This window comes from Triturus cristatus, chromosome 7 (genome assembly GCF_964204655.1).
Source record: "Triturus cristatus chromosome 7, aTriCri1.1, whole genome shotgun sequence".
Classification (NCBI taxonomy): domain Eukaryota; kingdom Metazoa; phylum Chordata; class Amphibia; order Caudata; family Salamandridae; genus Triturus; species Triturus cristatus.
The window spans coordinates 562,937,977-562,964,966 of NC_140590.1; the positions used below are offsets into that span (position 1 = coordinate 562,937,977).

Sequence of the window (26,990 nt, forward strand, 5' to 3'; positions counted from 1 at the left end):
ATCTTGACACCACTGTAATCTACTGCACTCTACACCACTCCTGGCCATGCCAGTCCACTGTACCCCAGAAATTATCGAGAAAGCACTGAGGTACTCTTGAAATGCAAAAAAAGTATTTATATATGAAAGAGTTGATGCCAAAATAAAGAACATTATATGATCAGAAGTCAATTATACAAGCATTTGCAATGCAATAGGTCTCTCATTGCTGAACGTTTGAGCTATTGGCATTGCTAATAATAATGCAACACCAATAGCTCAAACTTTCAGTAATGTGAGGGCTATTGAATTGCAAATGGATCGTTGCACTCACACTTTAGCTTTAAACATCTTAAGCTAAAGCTACATTTTAGGTTTTTGGGGGAAAATGGGTAAAAAATGCTGCAGAAGAAAGCATCTGTTTTTTTCCTTGGAAATTGTATTAACAAAGGGTTTGTGGTGCTAAAATCACAATCTACCCAGCTTTCAGGAGCAGGCAGACTTTTGCCAGAAAATCCACATTTTCTACACAGTTGTGGCATTTTACTGGGACATAGCCTGCTTTTCCTATGTTTTGTGCTTTTAACCCCCTTCCAGTTAGTGGTAGAAATGGGTGTGAAAGCAATAGAAACTAACAGTTAAAATGAAAAAATATTGAAATTAATTTAAAAACATCTGGCAATTGTGCCAGCGTTTTCACCTTTAACTTCTTGTAAGTATGGCAGATTTTTTAAAGCAATATATTGTTACGTATTCTGGACCCTTCTGATTGCAGGGATATATAGGACTTGCAGGTTCAACAAGAACCCAAGTTACCCCGAGTCAATAACTGAGCTGGGACTTGCAATGGTTTTTCATTGTGTACCGGGTATATAGCAATATATTTGGTAAAATATGAATAGTGAAAAATAGGTGTCAAGGAAACCTATGTATTTCCCAAATGGGAACAAAATATAGAGTTTAGAAGCATGTTTTTTTTTCACATCTCTGAAATTGTGGGTACCCTTATTAGCATGTAAATTAGAGGAAATTTTTCAAAATGACCTCATTTTTACACATTGTCTTACATTTGGCAGAAATGCACAGAAAGTCAATTGGTAATAACACTTGTTCTACTGTTCTCTGTTCCCCAAAGTCGCCTAATAAAAATGGCACCTCACTGTGAAAACTGACCCTTTTTTTCGCTCTCACCATGTTCTGTTACCCAGAAACCCTTGCAAACCTCAAACTTTGTAAAAAAACACACATTTTGCTCACTTTTCTGTGATGGAAAGTTCTAGAATCTATAGGGAGCCACAAACATCTACCCAGCCTTCCCACATGTCTCCTGATAAAAATGGTACCCCACTTGTGTGGGTAGGCCCAGTGCCTGTGACAGGAAACGCCCCAAAACGCAACGTGGGCACATAACATTTTTCCAGTGAAAACTGACCCTTTTTTTTGCAATGTGCCTAGCTGTGGATTTTGGACCCTCGCTAAGCTGGCACTTAGGGAAACCTAGCAAACCTGTACATTTGTGAAAACTAGACACGCTGGGGAATCCAGGATGGGGTGACTTGTGTGGCTCTCACCATGTTCTGTTACCCAGGATCCCTTGCAAACCTCAAACTTTGTCATAAAAACACAGTTTCATCACTTTTCTGTGATGGAAAGTTCTGGAATCTGTGGGGAGCCACTAACTTCCATGCATCCAGTATTACCCCAAGTCTCCCGATAAAAATGATACCTCATTTGTGTGGGTAGGCCTAGCGCCTATGACAGGAAACGGTCCAAAACACAATGTGGGCATATCACAATTTTCCAGTGAAAACTGACCCTTTTCTCGCAATGTGCCTAGCTGTGGATTTTGGACCCTAGCTCAGCTGGCACCTAGGGAAACCTAGCAAACCTGTACATTTCTGAAAACTAGACACCCAGGGTATCCAGGATGGGGTGACTTGTGTGGCTCTCACCAGGTTCTGTTACCCAGGATCCCTTGCAAACCTCAAACTTTGTAGAAAAAAAAACAAATTTTCGTTACTTTTCTGTGATGGAAAGTTCTGGAATCTGCAGGGAGCTACAAACATCCACCCACCCAGCCTTTCTCAAACTTTCCTGATAAAAATGGTACCTCACTAGTGCCCCTGACAGGGATTGGCCCCAAAAACAACTAAGGCACATCATATTTTTCCAGTGAAAACTGACCCTTTTTTCGCAGTGTGCCTATCTTTGGATTTTGGTCCCTGCTCAGCCGGCACCTAGGGAAACATAGCACACCTGTACATTTTCCTCACTTTTCTGTGAGGGAAAGTTCTGAAATCTGCAGGGAGCCCCAAAAATCCACCCACCCAGCAATCCCCCAAGTCTCCCGATAAAAATGGTACTTCATTTTTGGGGGGGGTGGGGGCATTGGCATGCCCATTTCGGGCAGCCGCCACCCTTATATAAATCAAAACAAAAAATCCCTGGTGACTAGCTTGCTTTCTGCTCCCCCCGATGGGGCAGATTGGGGGGCTATTGCCCCATCTGCCTCCCAGGGGGGGTAGAAAGACTGTGGAATTTGGGGGGGGGTGGAGGAATTGGCATGCCTATTCCGAGCAGCCCCTACCCCTATGTATAAAAACCCAACATAATCCCTTGTTTCTAGTGGGCTTTCATCCCCCAGGGGGCAGATCAGGGGCTATTGCTCCTCTCTGCCTCCCGAGGGGAAGCAGAAAGGCTGTGATAATTGTTTGGGGGTGGGAACATTCGCATGCCCATTTTGGGCAGCCCCCACCCCCATATACATTGAAAAAAGATCCCTGGTGCCTAATGTGCTTTCTGCCCTCCCGGGGGGGGGGGCGAGACAGATCAGGGGCTATTGCCCACATCTGCTTCCCATGCAGGGGCAGGAAGACTTCAGAATTTGTTTTGGGGGGCACTGGCATGCCGATTTTGGGCAGCTCCCACCCCTATTTACGGTAAAAAAAAATCCTGGTGCCTCGTGGGCTTTTTACCCCCAGGGGGCAGATCAGGGGCTTTTGCCCACATCTGCCACCTGGGAGGGCAGAAGTACTGTAGAATTGTTTTGGGGCGGGGGTGGAGACATAGGCATGCCAATTTTTTGCGCATCTCCTATATACATAAAAACTAAAAATCCCTGGTGCCTAGTATGCCAGGGGGCAGATGGGGGCTATTGCCCCCATCTGAACCCAGAGGGGGCAGAAAGACTTAGAAATGTTTTTTGGGGGGGAATTGGCATGCCCATTTTTGGAAGCCCCCACCCCTATATACATAAAATAAAATCCCTGGTGCCTAGTGTGCTTTCTGCCTACAGGGGGGCTTTTCGGGAGCTGTTGCCCCCATCTGCCTTCCAGGAAGGGAAGAAAGAGTACATTTTAGGTAAAATGTTGGGTGGGAGCAAAAGCCATTGACCAAGGGGCTGCTCCTCTTCCCTGGTGCCTAGTGAGTGGATTCCTGCTTGTTGATCCCCCTCCTGAGGCGATCCCCAAGCAGGGATCCACTAGCGAGGGGTAGCATTGGAAAGGGTAGACTATCCCCTTTCTAATGATACCCCTCCTGTCTGCCTCGGTGCTCAGGGGGCTGGGAAGACCCCCCACCGAGCACCAAGGCAGTAAAACTGAAACAAGCTGATCGGCTCATTTCAGTTTCAGTTTCTCTGAAATGACAGCACGACGTGCACGCTGATTGTCAATTCAGAGAAACAATCAGAACAGCCTCGGGAGGTGGGGAAGCTGTTTCCCAGCTCCCAAGGCTGTTTTGACTGAAAGCCATTTCCTGTGCCATGTGCATGAATGGCCGGCAGCCGTCCAACGCACATGAGCACTGTGGCATCAGACGGCTCCCTGCAGTCCGATGCACAGAATGGGTTAAAGCCAAAGCGTGGGTTCTGTCATTGCATTAAAAGGAAATAGACAGAAAAAAGGCATGCGGTGGCTTCGATGATCGCAACTAACAAAAAAACCAAAAAAAGCGCCCCGCCATTATTAGTCCTGAGGTGTGACACGCTGGTTACATTTTTAAAAAAAGAAGCATTGATGGGAGAGCGTGTCCTGCCTGCAATAGCAGGCCGGAGAATGGCATTTAAGAAAATAGTGCTGGAGGCTATAATTAAAAGGTACAGAGTAGCAACACATGTAACAGAGGGTGTCCTCATGGAAGGTTACAAGAAGAGAAAAGGCAGTATTAAGGAGGGACTACTAAGCCTATTGACCAATCAAAAGCCGCCAGTTACAAAGGACAGTTAGAGTAGTCAATTAAAAAGATGGGCAGAACGTGGGTGGAGCTTCATACCTATAACCTGAATACAGCATGTCTCGAAGAGACAGCACAAGTGCTGCCTAGGGGAGACCTCAACCTAGAAATTGAGTGAAAAAAACAAAGGTTTATTTAGTCTGCCTAGCAAGTTCACAACACACTATACGGAGGTGCACACATTATATTAAGTTTTGGGTAGTGCAAAAAATGTAACTTTAAGTTATAACTATAGTGTTAGAACTTCTAAGGGTTGGTGTAGTTTAGTTTGGCTTTGTATACAAATAACAATGTGTTTCCATCTATACATTCTTTCAAACCTTTTTTCACTGCAAATATATATAAGGTTATAGTTAAGTGAAAACATACTGTTTAAAAAGAACAAAACCACTGAAATTCACCACTTATAGTTATCTCAAGTAACTGTAACGTATGCCCAAGAATAACTAGAACTCGTGCCGTTGCCATGCACAGTGTTATCATCAATCATGTCATTGCAAGTGTTTCAGTGATGGTATTAATGATGTCATAGAACATGTCATTAGTTATGTTATATGTGAGTTAATTAGCAGCGCATGGATTTTTATTCATCATCGAATCACAGCAACTTCATTTAATGTTGAGTGATAGATAATAGAAGAAAGTGATGTATGGTCCGAGAGTGAATGAGAGCTGGGCACACACGCCATCCTTCAGGCGTTGGTGACCCTGGGCTCCGTGCAGCATCTTGTGAAGTGGCTCTACAGAGCGCAGCTTGAAATGGCTGTGAAGCTCCTACTGGGCTCCAAAAGAGGTGGGATGCAGTGTTTGGCAGAAATCTAATGGATGCAGAATGGAGTAGGGCCTTGATGAGTCCTAAACGCGTTCTAGGAACTCTAATTTTAGGTTTGTTCATTTATTTCCATCTGTAAACAAAACTGATTTATCTTTATGTTTTCCCATTTCTCTAATTTAATTCATTTTTTTATTTACTTAAAAGTTCGTTTTCAAATTTTCTGAATAAAAGTTAGTTTCCAGTTTTTCAACAATATAATTTTATTTTGCTATTACATTAATCTGATTACTTCTACACCATTATAAATTGGTCGTTTTAAGGGTTTAGGATTGAGTATTGGGTTGCCAAGCTTTTCTTTGAATGTTATTGCATTTAATTTAATATGATTAAAGTTACTGTTAGGAGAACATTAAGGGTTAGGGTTAGCTGTGGGTTTAGTTTTAGGGACAAAGTTATATTTTAATTATATTTATGAGTATTACAGCGTATCCTTTATGTTTAGATTTAGGGTTAAGGTTAGGATGAGGTGGTTAGTGTTTAGGTAAAGGTTTACGTGAATAGCTCCAGGCTATCACTGATAGGGGTAGGATGGCATAAAACTTGTAATATTTTCTGGTCATGCCCAAATTTAAAAAAACCTCCACCCTGAAACAGTCCTACTCTGAAAATGTGCCAGAGATCTGGAATGCTATACTAGCTGATATTTGACACGACAAACTCTGCTTTTGCAAGGACCTGAAAGAATCTCTGTAAAAAACCTACACCCATCTATTATATTGGGTCTCCCAAACTTGCAATCCCTCATTTATCCCTCATTAATGAACATAAGGCCGAATTACCACATTCCTAATGCCCAACAGAAGAAAACAAACACATTCTGGCTCTGGTGGTGTAGCAGAAGACTTACCTCGCAGCCAGATGGGTCCTGCATGGCAGTCCTTGAACAGAACGGAGTTGTGGTGCTTGTTGGTGAAGAACATTTGGAAGCACATCCACAAGATCGACAAACTCATCAGGACCGACAGATACACCAGCACCTCTGATTCGTGGATGGGCACCTCCTTCAGGGAGCCTGAGGTGATGATTGAGCATCCCAGCAGGAGGATGTTCGTTGCCACTAGGACAGAAAACAGACGACCCCCTTTCTTCCACATCCCAAAGAGACCAGGTGTGTTTGAATGATCCCTGTGCTGGTCAGAAACTGTCTTCGGGGCAGGGAAGAGAGTCTCACTCATTTCTACTTCCATGTCTGACTCCTTTTGGCTGTCCTTCGCCATCATGCGTGGTTCCACTGATTGATGTGTCACTGGTTGGAGAAACAAGAGAGAATGGGAATGATTTTACTTACAGGATATCTTGGAGCAGTTGTGATAAACATTCATAACTTGGTCCTCAGGTTAGGCCAAGAAACATACCAAAGGCCTTTGAATAGATGTGAGGAACCCACAAAGTGAACCCACCTGTGTGTTGGAGAGATATAAAGGTTTTTCAGCAGTAACTTGCTAGCACACGAAAAAGAAGAAAATAAATGAGGGCCTTCCTGGAAATTATTTACAGATTGACAAAGATTAGACTATCTGCTAAGCGTGATTGGAACTATTCAGCCCTCCCTTTTATTTCCTTAAAGACAGATGGGTGCCTGGCTTTCAACCCTGTTCATGTTTTTAATTCAATTTTATTTCTGTTGACCTCATTTTGTTCGCAGTTCTAATTGTTCCATGGCCTCTCTTTTGGATTAAAGGTTTGTTGTTTGCTAATTCATTCCGCTGGCAGTTTATTTCTGTTGACCAATATTCTTTTGCCTGACTTGGGGTAGCGTCTTATTCAAAAATTGGATAAACACCTAAACCTGATTGATTTTATTATTTCCTTGTAGCGCACCTTTCAGGAAGAGGGGTGCTTCGCCCTCGAACCTGTTCTTATTTTAATTATGTTTTCTTTCAGTTTACCTTATTATTTACCTTATTATTTCAATAGCCCCAGAGGCTACCTGGTCTCTCTTTTGGATTGTAAGTTTGTTTGTTGTTTTAATTCTTTCTGTTGGCAGTTTATTTCTGTTGGCCAATAATTTCCACTGCTTGACTTCTGCCTGACTTGGGGCAGAGCCAGCATTCATTTCCGGGCTTTGTGCCCCCATTCGTACATAATCAGGATATTTAATGGTGGCCAAAGCTTGCCTCTGGTGCGCCCAAGGCACGCCTAAATCAAGCCTGTTTGTGCCTATCAATGTCCAAACTCGAACACCGGTCTCAAGTGTCCAGCAAGTACTTTTTATTACACCAATGACTGGAACTGCCAACACATTGCACAGGGAGAATTTATAATAACCCACTAAGAGCACCATCATTTCTAAGTCCATATTATTAGAAATTCCACACAAAATTCAGCCAATGAAAAAGCAGGTCTTTGCAACTCATGTTCGGCTGTTGAAAAAGAGCCCTTGTAATGGCTCTCATTGTAGAGGAGCAACTGGACATCTTATTTATGACTCAGACCTGGATTTCAGATGATTGCAAATCAATCATAGATGATTTAGTATCAGCAAATTTGACATCACTACAATAGATTGCCCTCTAAGCAGGGAGGCAGGCTGGGATTACTGTAGCATAAATCCTTTAGGACATTAGAACTCCTTTGATTAGCGAACTATTTCACACACCAAGCAAGTTTCATGCTCAACCTAATTTTGACCAATCCAGATAGAATTAAAGATGGGCTGCCCTGTGTGAAAGAGTGTCACTACCTTGGGCAGGAATGCCGCATTTGTTTGGAGAACCAGTTCGAACCTTCAAACACACTTTTCAGATTTATTGGCATGGGCAAATGTGTCATGCATCTCAGCCTTCAAAATTTCTTTTTTTCATGAGCCCTCCTTCTGCTCTCGGTTGATGCACTGGCGGCTGCTGCTGTCTTCTCCTTCCTGCAACAGGCATCTCTTGCACATGCTTGGTCCTAGTGCTTTATTATCCCCTGCTGGCCTCTTGGAATTGCTTTGGTTATCACTGGTGCTGCAGCTGACAGAATTCCTACCACTGACAGCCAGCAAGACCATCTCCTCCCTGATGTCAATCCTCTATCTGTGACGTCAGTTCTCTAGACCCTTTCCTGCACTTGCAAGAAGTCCCAAGAGTGCCAGAATTTCCTCCCGCCTCTATCAACAACTTGCCCTTCAATCTTCAGGTAAACAGGACTGTATCATCCTGTTTTTGGTTGAATTACTTTCAAAGCCAGATGCATTGTCGACATACACTACACAATACAGGTCCTGATGGAATTAAGAACCTATTCCAACGATACGTGCCATCTAGACAGCTGCGTTCGGCAGGGAACATTTTGCCGTTTTTTCCTACGTTCTGAAAGGCAAGATGGGGAGGTAGAGCTTTTTCTGTGGCATCATCCAAGCTCTGGAATACTCTTCCTTATTCTATTTTTTTGTCTGCAAGCCCACCTACCTTATTGTAAGGGTTTGAAGGCCTGGCTGTTTTCCTTGCTTCCTTTAGGGCTGGGACCATGGAGTTTTTCTCCTTCCGCAGGAGACTAACCGCACTAGCGCCTTGATGCCTTAGGGCATTTGTTCGAGCTCAATGATTTGCCAAATCAAAGAAAACCATTCAACGCTTTCAGCTGCTGCGTGCTCCAGTAATCCCTTCCCCATGTTGGTTTACCCTGAATTTGGTACTGCAGCTGTCTCCTGACTCTATAGTCCCAATCAGCATGTCTGGAATTCCTTACTCTATTCCATCTTGCTGGTTTCTGCAATCTGCACTTGCCCACAACCGGTGCAAATAGCAGAGTCCTTCCCCCCAAATCGTAACAGGCTTTCAAAAGTGTAGGATATCTTACAAATATTAGTTTGTATTTAACGTAGGAGTCTCACTTTTGCACTATTATAGATCATATTTTCTGCCATGCTCCAGTCTGGGAGGTTAGTATCGAATTCAAGATGCCAACATTGTCAAGGGTCAGAAAGAGCCATCTTCTGTGTCTGCTTAGCTGTTTCTCAAAGCCCTACTACTGAAAAGAACAGTGGTGCTGCAGCCTTGGTGTACCTCTGGCGGTATTAGTTAACTTTGTTAGGCTTGTTGTGAAATTGTGACGATAAGATTGGTTAAAAATGTTTTTTTTTCTCAAATCCAAATGGCACGGCTAAAGATATGAACATTGCCTCTTTCTATATGACTCATTGTGGCAACATTCCAAAATTTTCAAATATGTGTATGTCTAGTATTAATGGGTCTGTTCTCTCTTTTGTACTGTCATGCCTATGGCCCATTTTAGCAATGAAATAGTATCTCAATAATCAGATTTAACCTATTATGCTCAAGTTTCACTACTGAACGTCAATTCAGCAGCATTACACATGGCATTATCACACAGTGAATATTTTTGTTAATCTAGGGCGTGCCCTTGATGTTGCATAACTGTGATGTTCTGCACAAAAATGAGTCAGTAATGCCTGGTGGCTATCATGTGTAGTTCATTCCTGTGTAAAACATGTTCGAGCTTATTTCTCAACTGAGGAATTATATGTCCCAGTAATCCTACAAGACAGAAAATTGCTATAACCATATTGGCAGTGTCGCCTATGAAACCCTGATGTGCAACTAAGAGTGTTAAACCACCTGACAGCTAATTGTAGTTTTGGGGCTCACTGCACCTTCATAGTCTACTTCCAAATTTGATAGTGAATCCTCTTCACTCTCCCAGGAGTGCACAGAGAGACAGCGGTGCTGGAAAACTTTTTGGGAGGCTGGAGGGGGCGGGCGTTGGCCATCAATATCACCTGACTAAGACCCTCTGTTGTACTTTCAGGGCCAGCAGTGTAATCCTCACTAGGGAAGCATGTGCAGTGGCACCGGTGCCTGCAAGACAATTTTGCATTATCAGAGCATGGCAAACAGGGCCCATTTTCATTGCGTCCACTGGGGTCATAGCACTCTTGCTATGATACTGTTCCAGGCTGCTTCTATACGTTTGAGATACTTGTTATTTTTTATACGTGTTAGAAACCCTCTTGAACATTTTCAGCAGCAATAGTATCATTCTTTAAAATATTAAAATGCCCATGTAGAAGCCTATTAATAAATACATTAAAAAAGGTCGGGTATGTGGTAAAGTTCAAAGTAGGACTTTTATGTAACCCAGTTGCATCAAAGCAGGCTCCATAGATGGCTGACCTAAGAGACAATAATTCATGGGTGTTTATACCTTTGATAAATCTTTTATAAAAGCAAGGCTAATTGGGCATCACCCAGAAGTAGGACTTTTTATCATTTATCCAATCACTCGTCAACAACAGAAATGTACCTATATTTGGATATTGACTTACGAAATGTTCTACCACTGAAGCAAAGTTGCAGTACACTCATAGTCTCAAGATGTCCTTTATTTCTCAAGGCCTTGTGGTCACTGCAAGCTCAGCACAGGCCATCAGGCCTTCAGACACTCTGCAAGATTCCTTATTATGATTCACAAAATGGAACCTGAAATAAGATGGCTTCACCATCCAAAATTTGCTATCAGACAAATGAAGAGTAATCACATCTTTCGTGTTCAAGTAATTAGCAGCGTTTTGTCACATGGCAATTTGTACTTAAGTGCACATTAAATGCGCCAAGGCCTCTTTCTTAATTCTTCATCTGAACTCCATCAAGGATATCAGGGGGTTGTGTATCTCTGCTTCCAGTGCCACTGCAGAGAGATCTGTATCATTAGGAGTTTCCACAGCATGATTTAGGACTCCAGTACGTTTGGGTGAGTGCGTGTGTGAGGGTGTGTGTGTGTCTGCGCGCCCCTAGCTACACCACTAATCAGACTGATATGAGTGCCAGGATAACTGCTGCTAAGCTCAATCTCACCCATGGTATACTTCTGATATCATCAAGCAACAGTTTCGTGCAGAACTGTCTATTTTCCCACATCTTTCATGCTTATATTTTGCATACAAAATCATTTTCTCATCGGTGGTACATTACGGATTTAGCACCTCGCACAGACTAAAAGAGAGTATATTTAAATACATATTTTATTCTTCTGATAGTTTTGCAGGCTTAGCATGGCTGCGTGCATTGAGAGTGCTCTCAGTTACAAACACGAGAGTCCCTGTGCCAGTCTGCATTGCCGCGCGCCTTACCCACACTCTGCTTCATTTGGAATATGACATCCACAATAGGCGAAGGATGCAAAATCACTTACCGAACCCTCTGCAACAAACAGAGGGCAGTGCAGGCTGTTGGGTTTTCCTGGTGATGCTTCGGTCATGCTCAGAACACTCCCAAGATGCCCTGCGGTTCAACAAGCCGCGTCTCAAGGTACCTCTGCCCAGAGGTCTCGGGACTCCACGTTGATGGACGATGGATGGACAATAACAGACAAGAGCTCTCCTGGAATACTCCCCTGTGGACATTCATGTCGAGGTACCAGGGTAACCCTTCACTAATGGAGCACCGGCAAGCTGGAGTAAAAGGCCGGAGCAGCAGTAGTTGAGGCTCACAGCATGCACAGGCACCTCGATTCCTGTAGGAGCCTTTGGTACGTGCAAGATCACAATGACGCGAAAGCACTCACAACCTTTGTTATCCACAAGTAGAAATCTCAGAAATATTCCTTGCTCTTTACTGTAGTCTCAAGGCTGACATGAGCTTGAATCTGTTGCGCTGCAGGATGAGGAAATGGCGTCACGGTCACCGAATGGCTTTACTAAACTGATGGCTCAAGGTCCAACCCGTGTCTCCAGCATCGTCTGACAGCCCCTAGGCGAACCAGTGGCACCTGGATCTCATGATGCTCCTCGATTAACCAATGGCTTTTGTATCCCTTGATGCCTTCAATATTGCCCAGTGGCTAAAATAGCACTTAACTGCACAATAGCCTGGAATTTCTAAACCACCTCATTGCTTCAGGATCCCAAGCAGGCTCTGGGATCACCCAAAAGACTCGCAGATTGACCCTCAGATCCCATGATGGGTACTGGATCACCTGATGACTGGAATCAACCAACGCTGTTGATAAAACCTGAAGGCTACTGGATCACCTGCTGAAAGGGCAATCATCCATTGGCACTTGGTGGCCGAGGGGTTCCAGGATTACCTGGGGGAACATGATGGCCTTGGGATCACAGGGTGAGTAGTCTGCAGCATCTGGAATCATCCCTTCGAATGCTGTGCATTACAGTCTGCATTCATGATTACAGTGTAGGGTATTTTATATAACTGCACATAATTACCCCTCATCAAACAGGTTCTGAATTAAATTATTCTTCACTCTGATACCATCCACAGTTTGGGAGCAGCATTAGGACTGTGAATCCAACCAAAGCCTTGTGGTGCATTTCTTTAGCGCAGCCGGGTAGGTCCTTGGCCTGCGGCATAAACTGAGCAGGACCTTGTTGGAGCTTGTAAACGGGACGGCGCACAAGGGATGCCACAGGGTGGGGCAGGCAACACCTGCCTCTTCGCAGCTTGTAAATTATTTCTTTATTAGCAATGGGAGGAGAAAGATAGCGTAATCGAGACAGAGATGCCTTGAGAATAGCTTCACAGCAGCCGCTTGGTTTTTGCTGCTTCGCTATTAGCCAAATATTTACCTTTTTTTTAGATCTTTTGTCCAGAATGTCATGCAGGGGAAATTTATGGGTTTTTTTTAAACCGTGGGGGATATACACAAAAGCCCTTATGGGTACAAGAAGTATTACTAAGGAGTACTCTTTAAAGTACTCTTACATGCCTTTGTGAATTGGCCCAGAGACATCCAACGTCTTATTACTAATATTTGCAATGAGGATCCAGTCCTTTCTATTTGTAGAAATTATGTAGAAATATTCTCGTTTTAGATGTTTGGGTCCAATTCACAAAGGCATGTAAAAGTATGCTAAAAAGTGCTACAGCAATGGTACTTCCCATAGTCAAAAATGCCTTTCTAAATAGGTAGGCTCCATAGTGTTTTTTGCATTTGAGTAGAGCCTTTCAATGGGGACTGGAAGGCAATGAACTTTAAAGTATCTTAGATAATTTTGTGTCACCTTCTGAATAGAACTGAAAACATTTATAACATGCAACCTACCCCAGTCCTGGGGTCACTAGTTAGGAAGTCTTACAAGGTCCAAGAACACATACATTGACAAAGTAAAAAATAAACCTAGAGTGATTGGGAACGTGAGTACAAACCCTTGGCAAAAACAATAAGGGCCTGATTTACATCTTGGCGGATGAGTTACTCGTTCACAACGGTGACAGATATCCCGTCCACCAAAATATAATTCCCATAGGATATAATGGGATTTATATTTCGGCGGATGGTATATCCGTCACCATTGTGACTAGGTAGCCCATCCGCCGAGATAAAGCCCTGAGTTACCAATCTTCTGTTTCATTGTTTCTGGTGGATCTACAAGAGTCAAGCTAGAGTCATGGAAACATCTACCAGTGCATGAGAGCTAGTTCAACTTTTGCCGGTCCATTGTGGTGACTGGAGTAGAGGAATCTGTAGACCGAAGGATCCATAAGAATCCTACCAGAGCTGACCTGTCAGACATCCCAGGGGCTTGTAAAAGTGATGTTGTTGTTTGGCGAAGTAGTCTGATTTACAATATCATCAATAATCCTAAAGGTAGTCATTTGTCCCCTAAATACCTCTTGTAATGGCAGGAGATCACATGTCAGAGCGCAAGTTTCACAAACTAAGTTCTTCTGTCTGTATAATTTATTACGTGGATGTATTTCAAAATTGCAGGTAAAATCCTTAATGGTAGCTGATAACCAACCCACATTTGTACTCCATGAGACTTCCAAAGGCACTGTTTCAGAAAGCAATTGCAACCATAGCACAACTGAAGTTTTGCAATGACATATTTGGGTAGGTTTTCTCGTTTCAGATGTTTAACAGTACCTGGATTGACATGCTTTCAGGTACCTTTAGGCTTTGAGATTGTTTTTTCTCATTGCACAAATGTCACACCATTTGCTGAGACCTTACTGCGTCATGAGTATTAGGCAGTATCGTCTGGCATAAATGTGTATTGATGCTTTATTGTCAATTATAAGTTACCAAAATGCAGAGCTCAACCTTGGTTTTCAACTATTCTTAAAATATGGTTCATCTGGTAAAATATGAACCTGTAACATACAATTGGTATGTTTAAGCTTTCATAATGTATTGTTTCTCAGAAAACGTATTTTTGTACAATCACAACAGTTCATCTCCAATTGAGACAAGGGTTTGCTGTCCATACATAAATGGTATCAGGATCTTGTGTCCCAGTTTAAAATTGGGAGGCACTGTTGTATAGATTATCATCTTCTTAAGAACTGGGGATGAACCGCACTAAACAATGTTATGTAGGTTTTATATTGTATCATTGTTTTAAACATTGAATAAATAAATGCTTTAAAGAAATTAATAAATGATAACAGGATAAAGGTCTGAAAGAAAACTGTGCTGTTCAATTCATATTGCATGTAGTAACACAGGTGAAGATGGTGCAGTGCTCAAAAAAGTGCAGTGCCGAAAGATATATTAAAATGACACTGATACAACAGCACAGAAGAAGTGTGATGAGACAACAGTTTAAAAGTGCTGATCAAGAGAAAATCTTTGCTGTCCAAAAAATATTCAGTACTCCAATTGCTCATTGCTCCCCCCTGCTTAGCTGATGGATTCACCCAAACTGGAATAATCATCCATGGGTTTTCTTCAGGACAATCTTAAACTAAGTCTGGGTGGTGAACTCCGCTCTGCTCATGGAGTTTGCGGAGATTTCTGCACTCCGTTTTACGCAAAGTTCGCGGTGTTCCGAAAAAATCCGCTCCGCGTAGCAGATTTTTTACCCTCGCTCTCGTTCGCCAACGTAAAGTTGCCGAGCTTGAGCGAGGAAAATCCACCTTCTGGCTAGATTTTTCCTCGTTCGCGATCGTCAACATCAAGTTGGCGAACGTGGAAAATCAACCTCCCGGCGAGATTTCTCAATTCAGGCATTCAGATTTCTCATTGCGAGTGGTCGCGTATGCTCTCGAGAAACTGTCCATTCGCGTTGAGAAAGCTGCTGCAAGAGTAAAAATCTACTCCAGCAGCAGAAAGGAAGCAGCGCCCACTTGCTCTGTGCATGGTGCCAATCGCGATGATTGCACAGTGCAGACAAGCACCTGGCACTGAAAATCGCTGCAAACAGCATTTATCCAACTTACTCCACCACTTGCGGAACTCTGCATAGCTCAGCAGAGTTTTTCTTGCACTGCGCGGAGTGCCACATAGTAGAACTCCGCGAATCCGCCCAGGCTTATCTTAAACTATTTATGACAGTGCAGTCATTCTACTGTACCCTTCTAAATAGCTTGATAGAGTCCTTCCTTGAACACAATTCGCCAGTTACGGTTCAGGTGCCCTTTGAACGTTTGTCTGAGTCCCCAACTTAGACTGTCATGCAGCCATACCCATGAGTGAGAAACTTCATGGGAAGGCAGACGTTACAAATGTGTGCGCTTGTTTCATGATTTTTTTTAGGATAATTATTGTCAGTTGTGTTTGTCTAGTTGTAAAAAAATGTTTGATGTATATTTGCTAGAAGAACAGTAAAAACTTGGTAAGAAGCTTGATATGACAAGCCTGATATTAAGGTAAAATAATGTGGTATTTGGTACTTGGTAACACTGCGCTATAGAATATCACAAAAATGGTTATGCAACAAGCAACAGTATACAGCTGACAGAGTGACAACTGTCCTGTCCGAAGAAGAGGGACTACAACCCTGACTCCAATTGAAAAGATTAGACATTGATCATTAGCAAATGTTACATGAAGCTGCACACATTTCATCAAAGTAGGAGGGAAAGCAGATATGAGTTAATCTATAGAATAGGCAAGCAAGCAGTGCCTACAAATGATCAAAATATGCTCCGACCAATTGAATTTTCACGTGTGCTTGATTATGCCTGGCATATATGCAGCTGTGGAGGACTCATAATTCAAGGAGATCAGTGGAGGAAACCATTAGTTTGATGAAATGTTTCCAGAACAGCCAAAGGCATTGAACGAAAGGGAAATATTTACAGTGAAAAAAAATTATTATATAGGTTGATGGTAAACTTTCAGCTGAAGCTAACGCATTCAAATCTCTATGAGGGTGACTCACTGAAATTCAGAAATACTGTGACTTCAACATAGACAAGAGGGCACTGAAATCAAGTCTCGCTGGAGTGTCTGGGGACGAAATCACCATTTTATATCTAAATTCAAAAGAAGAGAAATTGCTCCATGATAAACTTTAAATGTGCTGTTCCAGCATCGCAAATGGATGGGAAAAAAAACTCAGTATAAAAAGGAAAGTCTACGAGAACTCCTATCATAGACAGAATCGCAGTGTGTTATGGGTAAGTGATGCAAACCATTTGTGCATAGAGCTTGATAGCATGGCCATGCCAGAACCACTGAGAGGATGAGCAGAGAGAGACAGAAGCACTGTGTGAGGGGGAGCACTGGACGGGAAGTGAGGGGGAAGATACACTGTGCAGGTACAGAGTAATGGACAAGCACTGTGCAAGAAGTGCATGGAGAGATGAGTATTGGCAGACTGTGTGGGAAAAGAATAATGAGAGACAGAGAATGACGGAGCTTCCTGTGCATACAGAGAACAGAAGAACAGCGTTGGGAAGACAGAGTGGGAAATAAACACTGTGACAAAGACATAAGCACTGTGCAGAGGGTGAATATAGAAGATGCTCTCCGTACACTGCTAGGAGGAAAAATGATGCAGGTAAAGTGTGAGGGAGAAGCACTTTGTAACTGGAGTGAGGGAGATGTCTCATGCAGGCAGAGCGTGAGGGAGAAGTATTCTGAAGGCAGAGTGAAGGAGAACACTGTGCAGAGTGTGAGAGAGAAGCAGTGTGTACCCTGAGAGAGAAGGCCCTTGCAGATATTGTGAAGGAGTGTAGCGGAATCACTGTGCAGACACAGTGTGAGAGAGAAGCAACATGAAAACAGACTGCGGACACCGTGAAGAAGTGGGGGTGGGGAAGCACTGTGCTGACACAGTGTGAAGGAGCAGCAATTCCAAGACGTTGTGAGGGAGGAACCCATGCAGACATTGTGAAGGAGTGAATGAGAAGCACTGTGCACACAGAGTGTGAGGGAGAAGCAATATGAAAACTGACTAAGGGAGAAGCCCCATGCGGACACTGTGAAGAAGTGGAGAAGCACTGTGCAGACACAGTGTGAGGAAAAAGCAATGTGAAGACAAAGTGAGGTAGGAGTCCATGCAGAGAGTGTGAAGAAGAAGCACTGTTCCGACGGAAATTCAGAGATCCCATTTCCATTTGAACAAAGTACCAGGCCGCAGGTAAAAGCTAAATTGCAATACATAAAATTAAAAAATAGTTGACAAATATATACCAATAAAAGCACAGCATTGAAAAGGGCTTCAAGTATGTTTTTAAACCAAAGTAAATCCTCTGCATTACATAAAAAATTCAGTGAATTCAATATTTAAACAACCACATTAAGTTGCAGATCTCAACCTGACTCTTGGCAGATGTATCTTGTTTTTTAAACGTGGCTCTTTTTATTTGCTATTCCCATAATAGACAGGACTAATAGTATCAGAATGTACTGCATTAACTACTTATAGCTGAAATGGGAAATGTGAGGTCACTGTGTACAGTCTAATTGATCATTTGATCATGGAAGCATTTTCCTTCATTGTTTCCACAAAGTATGTGGTATACTTATAAGTTATGTTGTTATAAGTTATCACAAGGGGATGATGGACGGAGCGCTGAAACTTTTCAGACACTCACCCCCAGTCACAGATCTGGGTTGAATCCATCATCATTCTTTATCTCACTAAAGCTACTAGGATGAATGTATGACATGAGTCAAGACTGATTTGCATATGGCTGGGTTCAAACTGGAATGGCATGGTGAGCAAAAAAACGATGGATTTAGGCCCAAATCTCTGTACTGGGGTGAATGTATGACATTATTCTGCATTCTGTCTATCAACTGTTGTTTTTGCATTTGTCACCCCAAGTGGGACGAGTATGCCCAGACGTGGGTCCCGTGCTCTCCTTGCCACTGGAATCAAGCTATCCTGGCTGAAGAGGGGTGAAACCCCGAAACCGGTCCTAGGATGCTTGTTCCCAGTCCAGGGAGAACCTGGCTTGGCAGTTTGGGCTGGACTGTTCCCATGAGGCATAGGGTCAAGACTGATTTGCATATGGCTGGGTTCAAACTGGAATGGCATGGTGAGCAAAAAAACGATGGATTTATTCCCAGATCTCTCTACTGGGGTGAGTGTATGACATTGTTCTGCATTCTGTCCATCAACTGTTGTTTTTGCATGCTGGTGGCGCCAGGACCAACCGTCTCCCCCTAGCCCTGTCACCACTGTGAAAAATCTTGGAGTCTTATTAGACTTGAATCTTTCTATGAAGTTGCAGGTGAAATCTGTGACTGGTACGGGCTTCCGGCTCTTAAAAATGCTGAGAAATGTTCTCTCACTTCTGCCTCTGCCCCACAGACAGACGATAGTTCAAGTCTTGATCACCTCTAGACTGGACTATGCGAATGTCCTTTACCTGGGCATTCCGAAATATTTAGTAAATTGCCTCCAGCTGGTACAAAATGTGGCGGCCAGGGCTATCTTGATGGTCGGGCCTAGGACCCATTTAGCTAGTCACCTAAAAACGCTACACTGGCTCCAAGTAAAGAACAGAATCAACTTCAAGGCGTTGGTTCTAGCTTTCAAGGCCTTACACGACAGTGGAGCCTTGTATCTCAGAAAGAGAATCACTCCCTACTGTCCGGGCAGGACGCTAAGATCTTCAACCCAACACCTGCTAGTGGTGCCAACACTTTTTTTAACAAGGAAGGAAGGTCGTTCCTTCCAGGTGATCGTAAGTAGATTATGGAACTCGCTCCCTTATTCCCTCAGAAGTGATCCTGAACTTCTCAGTTTCAGACGTCAACTTAAGACCTGGTTGTTCCATCAATAATCTTTGACTTGTAGGAATGATAAAATGTCGAATCTCTCTCTTCTCGAGGTATTACTTCAGCGCCGGGACACTCTTTTTGAGTAGCCGTGCGCTCCATAAATCCCCCATAACATAACATAACATAACATAACATAACATAACATAATATAAGTTATGCCATAGCCCTTTCTTTGTTTTCCTGCTCTCTTACCCATCTTGAACTCTTCAGGTAGATTCTAGTGGTGTTCCTGTGTGAACATTCTTGTCATGTCAGTTGCTCGACTGATCAGCTGTGAAGTGTCCCTTATGCTGCTGGCTCTGAATAAAGTCGATGTTTCCTACCTTACTGAAGCGTCCAGAGTTGCTTTGTTTACCACAGATTTTCGAGACGATCTTGTTGCGATGACCAGACGAGTTTTTGCAGCCTCTTACCTAGCTTCCTGCATGCAGAGTCCAGCAGCAGACACTTCGGACCATTTCCTTTGTGTTTGTGCCATTACTGGTTCCCACAATGTTGTCCTCGACCTCCGAAAGAGGACAACCCTCAACTCTGGAAAGTGGGGTGTCTTGGACCTCCTAAAGAGAGTGAGCATATTATCTACCTTCGACGGCTTCCCAGCTTCCCGGCTTCCCGTGACGTCATCTTACCAACCAGTCTTGCCAACCAGCACGTCATCACGCTAGCACGCACAGTGGCCATATCTGACAGCGGAATTTATGCCTCTTTGCACCTGCAGTCAACGTTGCAGCTTGCATCTACGTACGACGTGAACACACAACACACAATACGTACGGCAGCCATATTGGGTCCTTTTCTATCATTGTGCCATGTTTGTCTAATTACAAGGCGCAAGTCAAGCACCACGTCTTGCACACGACTTGAGTATGACTTGAGAGTTCTGTGCCGTACACAGTCATATGGCATATCTTGCCTACCACTCTAGCGTCGGTGACATGCACACCACTAGCGTGTCCCAGTTCATCATCGATGCACAAACACGGAAAGCTTGTCTCAACTTGGGACAACTTGGGGTCAACGTGTGTTACTAAGGTGACACGCACACCACAGGTATTTATTAGTAAATATTTCAACGCTCCTCTCTTCTTTGGCCTTCTTACAAGTGTGCCTTCGGTGACACACTCACCTCACTCATCTTACTTACGGCACATTACTCATGGTGATGTGCACACCTTCTTCTACCATATCATTACTAATATAACTTAACATTATTATTGCTACCTATTACCGTGTCTGCTCAACATATTTCTGTTGTGTCGCCTCCTCAATTCTCAATTAAACCTGGTACACCTTCCAGACCTTGGGAAGACTGGATAGTCATTTTTGATAATTATTTAGTTGCTTTGGATGGACAAGAATTCAGTGCGAAAAGAAAAAAAGCACTTTTACTTAGCACTCTGGGCAAGGAGGGCCAACAATTTTTTCAGATACTTACTACAAGCTTTACAAGCCAATGGGGAACCCATGCCAGATAAGTATAAAGAAGTAATATGTAGGCTCGAAGTTAGATATGCTAAAGAAGAGAACTTAGTAATGAATTTTTGTAAATTTTATACTCACCATCAAAGGAGTGAATAATCTATCGACAAATGTGTTGCCTGGTTAAGGAAACTTTCCATAAAATGTAATTTCCATGCCATGGCTGATGATTTACTATGAGACCAGTTGATTGTGCAATGTAATAACAAAAAAGTTCAAGAAAGATTATGGGCCACCAAGAATCCTACCTTGAAAGTCGTAGAGCAGTCTATTTCTGATAAATATGCATGTGAAGGAAGTGACCAAGGAGATGATGATTCCAATAGGTAGGCACTTCTCAGGAACCAAAACAAGTTAATCAGCAAGAAACGTTCCTTTACAAGACTACCTGTTGAATCCTGTTCGAGGTGTGGTGGCAATGGGCATGCATCTGACTCCAAATTCTGTTGTGCTACGAATAAAGAATGCCTCAAATGTGGTCGTTTAGGGCATTTTGCAAAGATGTTCAAAACCAGATCACGTCCTATACCATCTGTTGTTCAAGATAGTGAGGTGTGGAAGAAAGACCACAGCGATAGAATTCTTATTATTGGCAATGATGATGAACCTCATGACAATGACAAGAGGGGAAACAGACCCAAAGCTATGTTTTTGGTCGTTGGGCAGCGGTTCTCCCTAATGGTAGACACTGGGTCTAGATATTCTATAATTCCTAAGAAAATGTTTGATCATGAGTGAGGGGGGAAGACCTTTGTTACCCAGAGATATATCACCTGTGGGTTATTCTCCATTAGGTCCACTAAAGACAAGGTGTATATGGCAGTGAACGGACCACCCATTTTAGGTTGGATTCACCTATATGATCCCCATATTTTTATGAATCCCAGGGCACACTCACAAGTCATGGTGGTGGATAATGAGAGATTAGATGATATTCTTGAACAGTCTGGTAGGGTTTTTAGAGGAGAGTTGGGAGTGCTCAAAGGATACGTCCACAAAATATTGCCAAAGAAAGACGCTGTAGCAGTCCAACATAAATTGAAGAGAGTACCCTTGGTTGTGAGGGATGAAGTGAAGTTTCTCATAAAAAAGATGTTGGATGGTGGGGTGATAAAACCCATAGAGGTCTCTAATTGGGTGTTTACAGTAGTGATTACCAAGGAGGCTGACGGCAAACTCAGGGTCTGTATAGACTTGAGGTCCCTTAACAGGTGTGTAGTTGCAGACACGTTTCCTTTACCTAATATAGACGAGTTGATCTCCACCTTAAAATATGCCAAGTTCTTTTCCCATATTTATAACAAACAGGAGCGACCCATATGTCCCTGTGAACTGGGTATTACTATTAAGTAAGAACAATGTCCACAAGGAACTTATTCACAATAATCCATTAGCAAATATGGAGTAAAAGTTATACTCGTGGTCACACAGAAAGGAGTAGATGAAGGCTTTTTAAACAAACATGAATTTGAATATCTAAATGTAAAACTACCAAGGACCCCAGTCCTATATACATTACCGAAAGTGCATAAGGATCTTGCCAATCCACCAGGCAGACCTATCCTTTCAGGTTGTGGATCGGTTCTAGAACCCCTCGGGAACTATATAAACAGTTTTATCAAGGACTATGTACTTGGCCTACCTGCATATGTGAGGGACAGTACATATATGATCAACCTAATAGAAGGGATGGACTTTGACCCCAGTGAGGAGACTTTAGTTACAATGGACATAGAGTCATTTTATACTAATATACCGCAAGCAGAAAGTATGGAAGTCATTAAATCCGTTTTAAACACTCGTCCAGGTCCCGTACTGGTCCCTACGGATTTTATAATTGATCTTGTCAAAATATCTTTGACTATGAACTATTTCAAGTTCAATACCTCATTTTATCAACAATGCTCAGGTACATCTATGGGCGCTATTTTTGCGCCAAACCTAGCGAACCTTTATGTTGGCGCATTTGAGGAGAAATACATCTATGACGCCTCCAACCCATTTATTAACAACTTAAGATGTTGGAGGCGTTATATTGATGACATCTTCTTCATATGGAAGGGAAATGAAGTAGATCTTGAATCATTCATCAAATACTTACATGAATGCCAAACATCCTTGAAGTTTACATCGAACTCTGACAAAGAGTCAATTCCCTTTCTGGATTTGAAAATCAGAAATAACAACAATCACCTAGATGTAACTCTATACCGTAAACCCACGGATAGAAATACCCTCCTACAGTACAATAGCTTTCACCCTAGAGCCTTGAAGGATGGCCTTCCTTATGGACAATTTTTAAGGCTCAGAAGGAATTGTACGGAGGAGGTTGATTTCTTCAGAGAGGCAGACATATTGAGCACAAGACTAAAAGAGAGAGGCTATCCCAAGAGATTGATTAAAACGTCAATGAAACGCGCTTGGTTTAGTCCTCGTGAAACACTCTTGGAAAAATCTGCAAAAATACCATCGACCCAATTGGTATGTGTAACCACTTTCTGTCCCTTAAGCACACAAATTCAAAGGACCATAAAAAGACACTGGCTCACATTGAATACCCTTAACATCGGTCATGAGTTGCCAATGTTTTCCTTTAGAAAAGGGAAAAACATAAGAGATCATTTGGTCCATTCTGACACAAGTATCACGAAAACTAAAAGCAGTCTTACTGATTTTTGGTCTTTACCCCCGATAACTGGACACCATAAATGCGGTAGTTGTATCGTTTGTAAATTTACTAAGGAAACCAAGTCCTTCTCACATGCAAACATTAATTACATCTTGCGCGATTTTTCGAACTGCTCGACTTGTAATGTTATATACTGCATCTGGTGTCCATGTGAGCTAATTTACATTGGACAAACCACTCAGCCAGTTAAAAACCGTATCTGCCAACACCGTAGCAGAATACGGTGTTCTATTGAAAATGCTCCACTTGTCGAGCATTATAAGGAGAAAGCTCACTCATCCGATGACATCAGGTGGCAGGTAATTGAAAAAGCTAAACTGCCACCTAGGGGAGGTGATATGTCAATCCTGCTACAAACACTGGAATGTAAATGGATCGATAAGTGTCAATCGACAACTCTTGGTCTGAACAGTTTAGAGGAATGGCGGAAGTTCATTAGTTTGCATTGAAGTATAACTGGAATAAGCCCTATTCATGATAACGTTTAATTACTTCATATCTGATTTTTGAACATGTCATTTAATTCGCATAAGGAAATGAAACGCCTTACTACCTTTCTGCCCACCTTCTATAACCAGGGGAGATCGTAATAAGGATGTTGGAAGTTTGAATATGGATTATTCAAACAAAAGTTATGGTGCCTGTATTAGAACACTATCAGGTAGAATGATATACCAATACATCTCTATGGGTTTTTGATGAATGTTTTCGATTTTCTATTATAACTTTTGATGTACTGATGTCCTCATGAGATGCTTTCTGAGACAATGTGAAATAAGAGGTTAAGGTATTTAAATGTTCAACATCAAATGTAATGACACACAATTGTGTTTTTTTTTTACTAGTAAGCGATGTATCGCTTTAAATGAACTGGTACAGCTGCCAATATTGATGTATTAAGAGACCTTTGAAGATGGCCGCCAATGAATCTTTGTATCGCTCTAAATGAAACGCTACAGCTACTAATAATGATGTACTAAGAGACCCTTGAAGATGGCTACCAACGAGTCTATTTTGCTCTCCCGTACACATGCGCTAAATTCCGGGCCAATCTTAACACTTTGAGTCCAACATCAAATATACGGACACATCATTAATTGAGTGATCGTTGTCAGTTGTAACAGCCACTAATTCTAGAAACTATCAGATGAAACACCTCTCTAAGATGGCCGCCATTGAATCTATTTTCCCTCCCCTGCGCATGCGTGTACTTCCGGGTTAATTTATATACTTCCGGATCATGGGAGGCTAATCACCGACTTGCGCGGCTGGATCGGATGCTTCACTCGTTCGTTTCATAAAAAGTAAGCTACTTACACATACTGCTCCTTCTAAACTGTACCCTTTTGTGATGTTCTGGCAGTAACCTCTGCCTCAATGTCCTACAGGTAGTCACTACGGGAACATTATTCACAGTCGGACTTGGATTACGGATATCCCGTTTCGCCACGGCTGTCCTGTAAGTAGTTGTTACATATATATAATAAGTAATTATGTGTACTGTAGCCTCCGGTACCGATTGTTTCCTTATTTTATTTTATTTGTAGATCATTATATGGACCGTTTAATTGGGCCTTGTGTTTGACAAGCATTGCCCTTGTTCACGGATACAGCGGAGACATTAGATGCTCCAAGTAAGTGACCTTATGTAGTGATGATTATTATAGAGTGTATTGCCAACCTAGGTTTCGCTGGATATGTACTAAGATAGGGCCAGGCACTAACAGGAAGATGGCCTTATAATCAATGTTACGCTCATATTTGGATTAATTGCTTATGGGCTTAAACTAATGTTTACCACTAAAAGTATAGAGATAGATATACCCTATAAGGATACATTTTAAATTCCTTATATATCCCTTTTGTATTTTTAGACTTCGTCAGACATATTACCAACTACTCATCTTCAATTCCAAATTTGAATACAATAGGTAAGCCAATAAAAAACTGGAGCCTTGAGACAACTAATAAGTCTAGTACATTTCGGGCACTCATTCCTTCCTTGTTTGTAGTCCCCAGATATTGTCCTGAAGAGACCTCGTACCCAGAGTGGGTTGAAACGTCGTCGACACCAACAAAGGGAGAGCAAAAAAGACTCGTTACACTCTTACATGCCTCTCATTGTTTTTTTTTAAAGACCTATTAAACACTAAGTTCACTTTGTAGGCTACGATTATTTTCACTGGGTTCTATCCTCACTTTTTTCACCATCTTTCTTTTGTGCCTGAAAAACTAAAAATGTTTATGATATAATTGTGAAATTGTGCAATAAATTGCTTTTGCTTCTGTTGAAGTAAATAAGTTCTCCAGACTAACTAAGTACGTTTCCTTGGCTTTTTGATTAAATCGGCTGGGAGTATATCTTTTACTCCATATTTGCTAATGGATTATTGTGAATAAGTTCCTTGTGGACATTGTTCTTACTTAAAAGTTCTTTTCCCAAGCTCAACCTTAAGAGTGCGTACCATCAAATAAAGTTGCGCGAGAGTTCCAAACACCTAAGGGCATTCATCACCACAGAAGGAACATTTCAGTTCACACATTTGCCCTATGGGTTGTCATCAGTGGCTAGAGTGTTTCACTGAAATCTTTAAGGGTATTGACAAAGCCGTATTTTTTCAGGACGATATCCTGGTGTTTGTAAAGTCTGTTATTGAACACAGCCAAGTTCTGAAATCAGTGTTGCACAGGATTGCAGATCTTGGACTCACTCTTCGCAAAGGCAAATGTTCTTTTTTGGGTGGAGCACCTTCAGTATTTGGGCTATGAGATATCAGCGCTAGGAATAAAACCTAGGAGGAACTTACTGCCCGCTATTCAGTAAGCGGCCATCCCCCATGGATAAGGATCAGTTAAGGCCCTTCATGGGCCTTGTTAGATTTGGGGGTCTCTAGTTGGCACTGTTAGGTACTTGTGATAAATAGGGACCCTTGCCTCTAGTCAGGGTAAGGGGGTACACTCCTAAAATAACCCCTGATCACCCCCTTGGTAGCTTGGCACGAGCAGACAGGCTTATCTCAGAGGCAGTATGTAAAGCATTTGTGACCACATACAGTAATCCAGTGACAACACTATAAATAGAAACCACACAGGTTTTATATAAAAAATAAGAATACTTTATATACATTTACCACAAGACCATAAACGACAAAAATACACAATACTATTACTTTAAGATGGTAGTTTTTAGCTTAGTTCAGTTCAGTTCTTAAGATGCGACACTTTGCGTCAATGTACCTTACGATGCGTTGCGCTTCCACGACAAGCAATGTTGCAGCGATGGAAATGCGGCAAAGTTCTGGTGCAAAGAAATAAAGACGTGAAGATCTTCCAGATGTGGCACGCTTCTCCGGGGATGCGAAAAGTTCTCGGTTCGATGCGTGGACTGCAGCGGTGACACCCTTGTTCAGAAGTGCGACGGCAACAGCTCCAACTGCGACACTCTTCTCCCACGATGCGTGAAGCTTCCGCCCAATGCGACAACTACAGCGGCGACATCCTTGTTCATCAATGCGATGGCAGCAGCTTCGACGGCGGCGTGCTTCTCGGGGATGCGAGGCGCTTTCTCCGATGCGGTGCAATGCGACAGTTCCAGCGGCGACACCCTTGTTCAGAAGTGCGACGGCAGCAACAGCGATGGCGAAACGCTTCCTCCTTGTTGCGAGACCCTTCTCTCGATGCGGTGCAGTGCGACAACTCCAGCGGCGACACCCTTGTTCAGAAGTGCGACGGCAGGCAGCAGCGACGGCGACACGCTTCCTCTTCGTTGCGAGACGCTTCTCTCGATGCGGTGCAGTGTGACAACTCCAGTGGCAACATTCTTGTTCAGAAGTGCGACGGCAGCAGCAGCGACGG

The 26,990-nt window shown here is 42.6% G+C and overlaps 1 protein-coding gene across 3 annotated transcripts in view; it reads right to left on the reverse strand.

Annotated features, from left to right (window-relative positions):
* The window catches only part of LOC146810128 (proton channel OTOP2-like), a 472,387-nt gene that overhangs the window by 62,415 nt on the left and 382,982 nt on the right, over positions 1 to 26,990 (reverse strand). For 2 of the 3 annotated variants that reach the window (XM_085617075.1, XM_085617076.1), the window contains exon 2: positions 5,895 to 6,293. In XM_085617075.1, the coding sequence (XP_085473201.1) occupies positions 5,895 to 6,267 (373 nt within the window). In that variant the 5' untranslated portion in view covers positions 6,268 to 6,293. Of the gene's footprint in view, positions 1 to 5,894; positions 6,294 to 11,182; positions 12,117 to 26,990 lie in introns of those variants that run through there. The other variant, XM_085617074.1, reaches the window with a different exon arrangement.